General features: G+C 44.7%; 1 protein-coding gene across 1 annotated transcript; it reads right to left on the bottom strand.

Annotated features, from left to right (window-relative positions):
* Positions 1 to 1921: 1921 nt before the first annotated feature.
* Positions 1922 to 3330, bottom strand: LOC4342303 (protein PHLOEM PROTEIN 2-LIKE A10). The gene has a single exon (XM_026027157.2). The coding sequence runs from the start codon at positions 3298 to 3300 to the stop codon at positions 2107 to 2109; it is 1194 nt and encodes a 397-aa protein (XP_025882942.1). The 5' UTR covers positions 3301 to 3330; the 3' UTR covers positions 1922 to 2106.
* Between the last annotated feature and the right edge of the window lie 2675 nt (positions 3331 to 6005).

The following is a 6005-nucleotide window of genomic DNA, read 5'->3' as shown; positions in this document are numbered from 1 at the left end:
TAGCTTCCGTACGTCGTCTAAATTGTAAGGGATTGTCAAGTCAGATTAGAAGCATCGTCTGTAAGAGAGATTGTTAGTTTGTAATTGATTGCACGAGCCATCGGATTACCTGCATGACAGTGACAATGGAGATGACTTGACTACTTGTGCGTGTGATGGCCGTATCCGGTCTCTAGAACGGCACACATCCATTTTTCCATAGCAACTCAAGAACTGCAGCTTGGTGGATGAAAGATTGATCTTGACCTGCATCCACCTTCCCTTATCTCTGACTGATACTCCCAACACTTGTGCGGATCATGACAGCCTGCATGAGACACAACGGCACAGCTGATGGGTATGCAGGTAGGAACAGGCAACCTGGTTCATCCAAGGTTTATGAAAGAAAATGCAAATGGCACTATGGCAGTCAAACAATCTTTTATTTTGAAAATGAGGTTGGTACTGTACAATTTCTTGCAAACCGAAATGTAGGGTCTGAAGTTGAGGAGCATCATTACCTGTAGCTAGCCTGTCGATTCTGCACGGATTTGGTGTTCTAGAGAATGGCGCGGACCTGAAATAAAAAAAGCCAGCATAGAAAACGACATGCCAATCTGTGTTCAAGGATTCAAACCTGATTTGAGAAAATTCTGAAGCTCTCCAAATTTGACATAGCAATCAGTTGTAGGATAGGTTCCAACACCTCTGAAAGTTCTTTGCTAACCTGCAGCCACTAGAATTTTCAATGCATCAGTTCACGTAGTTGGACAATACAATTTGAAAACATGACATGTTTGGCACCTTGCTGGCTGTTACTCCACAACTCAGCAACAAACTGACAGATGCGATCTAGATTCTAGAAGACTGAGAAAAGCAATACGAATTAGATGCAGCTCAGAGAGGAGGGAAAGAAATGTAAGTGTGAAACTAATTTGGAATCGGAAAGCAGAGCTCTCTGTCAATCATGTGCCCGCAGCAAACATTAACTCAAGCTTCTAAGGAAAGAAGTCCACTCTAACAATTTAAAAAAGAAATGATGCACTCCAAAAGGTTCTCTAGGTTCATTCCAGTTCAAGAAACCTGTTACCGCTACAAAATCAGGTTTGGCATGAACTTCCAGAAATCCAAACCAAGGGCCATGACTTAGGGTGTGTTCTTTAGTCAAGGTTTCCAACTTTACCTCCATCATTTTCCACGCAAACGGTGCATTTTTTGCCAAAAAAATAATTCTATAGTAAAGTTACTTTAAAAAATCATATTAATCCATTTTTAAGTTCTTTTAAGCTAACACTTAACTAATCATGTGCTAATCTGCTGCTCCATTTCCGTGTGTGGATGATTAGCTCCCAACCTACACTAAACACAGCCTTAGAGAAACATAAACAGATGTAGTGAATTAGTATGGAGCTGTACAACAATTACAAATTGCAACAGATAAAAAATGTTAAAAGGGGCCTCAAGCCCAACTCACCTAGCCGAAAATACAGTAGTATATTCCTCAATAAAAAGCAGAGATAAATCCAGGAAGTACTAACACATATGACTCACTGTCAAGCAAGCTGTAAGTTTTGGCCAAAAAGGGAAGAGTTACAACCTAGTGTAAAAAAAAGGAAGGATAATAAGTTACAAACTTCCATTACAATACATTGTCTATGCAATCCACATCAGCTGAACAAGCAATCAAATGACAGATGATGTACTGAATTAGGTCTGACCAACTAAAACAATTGCCATCTCTTCACTTTCACTCGAATAGTTTGCTGATCTATGCAGATTATACGTAGCTAAATGAGAAGTGGGGACAGTTAACAATAATATGCTCAGCAGCAGTTGAGCGAAACATAAACTAGCCTATCTCAAGCATCATACACAATATAGTCAAACACAACTAAACATGTTTGTGCAAAAGAAAATACATCTCACCAAAAGATATCAGCAATAATACAAGCAAAGTTACTCTTTCAGAAATTTTATTAGCTGTATGAAGGTCAGAATTGTTACATAACGTTATCAACTGAATCCTCTCTGCTCCCCGTACTCCCTTTTACATTTACAGCTTCAGTATATCCTATACTCCATTTTTTCTGTACACAACAATAGATGAAAATCTTACAGCCATAAACATCATAACTGATCAACAGAAGCAGGCTCAGGCCGGGTCATGAGCCATGCGCCGTTCAACAAATGCAAGCACAATGCTATGCAGATTGCAGCGATAACCATGGACCTTTCGCTCATGTGCCTCAAGGCACACAATCCAGCCCCAATCGCGGCATCACCCCCAGCCCTCGCGCCTTCATGAAGTCTCCACATCACAAAGTCGAGAAACGATCGCACTGCCTCAAATGTTGCCCTCCCAGTCAAATCCAGCACGAGCCTCCGGTTGCTCGGCACCGCAAGCACGGTCGACACCGTCTCCACCCATCCTTCCCCATCCCCACCATTGCCACTACCACTACCACTACCATTGTTACTACCATTTTGATTGGAATTGGCATTGGGGTTAGGGTTAGATAGTACACTATGGGATGTTTTTACCAGTGTCTCCATGGAGGCATTGCAGAGTGCGACGAGAAGCTGCTGTAGCCTGGCGCCATAGGAGGGGTTCGTGGCGGCGGCGAAGAGCTGGTCGTAGGTGTTGATGTGGATGGTCTTGTCTATGAACACCCCCACGGCGGTGGCCGTGAAGACCTCGACCCAGCTGCGGATCGCTCTCCGGCAACTCCCGGTGGTGACCACATCGACCCAGCTCGGCGACGACGAGCCCGACGAAGGATCGGACGGGGCGGAGTAGTAGGCGAGCACGAGCTGGCTCCCGAAGCTGCCGGCGACGGCCGACGCGAGGCGCTCGCCGGAAGGGGATAGGATCCTGTCGAGCAGGCGGTCCGAGAAGGCCGCCTCGTCACCGGAGGAGGAGGCGGCGGCGGCGGTGGCGTAGCCGCGGATCACGCCGGTGGTGAGGGCCCCGGAGAGCGCGGAGGCGGAGGCGGAGGCCTCGGGAGAGGAAGCGAGCTTGGAGAGCTGCCTGACCGTGGGGGGGATGGAGTCGGAGTCGGAGCGGAGGAAGGCGGCGAGGTCGGAGGCCACGTCGGCGACGGCGTCGGCGAGGGACGCGAGGGCGGAGGCGACGCGGGCGATGCGGCGGCGCCGCGCGGCGACGGCCGGGTGGTGGTATACCAGGTAGGCCCCCGCGGAGGCGCCTGCCCACGCGAGCCAGCGGCGGCGGCGGCGGGAGAAGGCGAGGAGGCGGTCCATGGCGCGGCGGCGGCGGCGGCCGGAGTTGGGTTTCGGATGGGGAACTCTGCTCAAGGGCTCCATGAGTACGTGGCGTGTGGTGATGGGTAGCTCGCATTTTCTTTTTTTTCTTTTTTATTTTTTAGAGGGATAGTAGACTCGCAAATTGGATCGTGGAAAATAAATTTGGATCCAATTTGGCCCAATACAAACTTCTATTATTCCATTTAGGCCCATCTTGGTGGGCCCATTCGAGTTTTTAAAGTCTAGAACGAAATTTGCAAAGTGGTTAGGCCGAATTTTGACCGCACACGGGGATTTCGTACCTAATTTGGCCCGTGACAGTTTAGAGTAGTGACAGATGAGAAGTGTATCTAATCCAATTCGGCCCGTCCATTTTTGGATTCTTAATAAGAGTATTTGTAATTTTTAATAGTACTCATTCCAAAATAAATAAATAAATAGTACTATTCTGTATGCAATTTTTGTCAAGCACTGTATAGGAGTATGAGATGGCAAGAGATCGGGTTAAACACATCATGCACTAAGATGTACACGTGGACGCAGGGGATTGGTTTGGTGAACGCATCAACAGAGATGGATAATGCAAGTGGGTTCTGTGGGTGGATGGCAGCTGCAGCTAGTAAAGTCTCCGTCACTATCTGCTTTGTCAACTTAATCTCTTCTTCTTTTGTGCATGGAACAACGCGTGGATTCATTCAGTATACTGGTTCGTACACTGAAGTTTGTAGTATATTTTTTGCAGTATTCAACGGAAGATACACATCATCATCATCCATGCGAGAGATTTTCTTATTCTTCTTTTTTTCCGAGATATGTATGTGCCAAAAGTCAAAAACAGTTTCGAGTTGTTCTGTTGTTTCCGATGGATTTTTGTTGTTTCCTCGATTAGCTAGTTTAGCCGGTGCGCAGCAATCCACTTCTGAATCTGACAGACATGTTCGTGGTTTCTGAATGAGAATGAAAAAAAAAAAGAAACATAATGCTTTATGCTTAATGTTGAAGGGTCTGACATAACATAAGCCTGCAATTTTCTCCTCTCCGTAACTCCGTTACTGCAGGCAGGTTCAAACCCTCTAGATGGAGTAGTAATTTGTGTGCGAAAATGCAGTAGAAATGACGGTAATTAGTGCACGATTAGTCAATCGAATCAGCAGTATTAACGGCAGGCGATCGATCGCCATGTCCGAGGTGAGCGGCAGCGACGACGAAGGGCTTGTTTTGGAGTCCCGAGCCGGCCGCCCGGCGGCAGCGTAGGCAGATGGTCGGCCGGCAGAGTCAAAACAAAAGATCTCGCCAACAGGAAGGTTAAACTTTGGAATTTATCTATCACTCGTAAACCTCGAAAACACAATGCCTCTGAATAAGCGAGCGAAATTAGACAGCCAGTCAGGCAGGTCCAGATTCCAGCAACGCCGCATTTACACGGGACCAGCAATTTGAGCTCTTTGTTTTATCGTCTCTGACAGCGTCTTCCAAACCAAGAAAAAAATGCATGTTAAGGTCAGGTCAGGCCAGGAGAGATGAGCAGTTTATCATTTTGCATCAGACTCAACAGCTCACCAGTTATCAACATCCACAATAACGCTACTAGTAGTGGAGTTACCTGCTAAGTGTCCATCAGAACCAGATAGCTACTAAGAGTCCTGCTCCCTCAATTCTAAAAATATAAGAGACAACTACCATTGATCCAAAGATAAAGAAATAATTATTATCATCTTATTGTTATAAGTATAAAACCTGTTTAAATTGTAGCCAAAATAAACCTTACCAAATTTTTGCAATACCAAAATTTTAGTAAGATACCAAAATTTTGGCAGGATTTCTTATGTATTTAGCAAATTTAGTAACAACTAAACGTAGACATTTTTTTATAACTTTACCAAGAAAATGGTATGGTTGAAAATGACATCAACGTAAACCGAACCATAATGTATGGATCCAATAAAATTTAGATTTAAAGATAAATGATAAAAATAATAATTTAGTGAAGATAAGATGCTAGTTAATTGATTATACGCATACATGTTTTTATTGTAGTTATGCCTTATATATTTTGGGATGGAGGGTGTCTGTTCAGGTTAAGATTGAACCCACTTAGAGCAGGTACAATAGCAGGCTATAAGCCAGCTGCAAACATATTTTAAGGAGATAAATAAAGAGAGAGAAGAGCAGCGGGCTACAGATTTGTAGCCAGCTGTAGCACGGACTCCAAGACGCAGTGTGTGCATGACAGGTGGGACCAGGTATTAATAGTGTAGTATATAACTATTGTATGGATGAGCTATTAGATTGGCTATAGATGAATTGGAGTTAGTAGTTGGCTATACTATTATACTTACTCCTACTATAAGCTTATGTGAAAGAGAGATGTAACAAAAAGTTAAGGGGTGTTGGCTCTCATGCAAGAGCTAGCTTAACACAAGCTCCAAGACAAATACAATTAATGTATAAGTGAGAGATAGAGAGAGGAGAAGAAAATTGTAGCCAACCTTATAACTAATTTATTATATGTGTTGGCTTTAAGATTAATTAATAGTAAGAAGTGAGTCCTATTATTATCCCTGCTCTCAGTGACTGACAGGCAGCTCAACCACATCGATTCGCCACGCAGCAACACCACTTGCACCACCGCCCCTCGTCTCAGCTCATCTCCTCGTCAAACTTCGCTTTCCCCAAAGTCTTCCTCTTCCCTCCTCTCTCTCTCTCTCCCCCATCTCCATGCCGCCATAAGTATCAGCAGCATCGCACCCGGAATCGGAATCCCC

Source organism: Oryza sativa, chromosome 7, assembly GCF_034140825.1.
Source record: "Oryza sativa Japonica Group chromosome 7, ASM3414082v1".
NCBI classification, from domain to species: Eukaryota; Viridiplantae; Streptophyta; class Magnoliopsida; order Poales; family Poaceae; genus Oryza; species Oryza sativa.
This window is presented reverse-complemented; position numbering and strand designations above follow the sequence as displayed.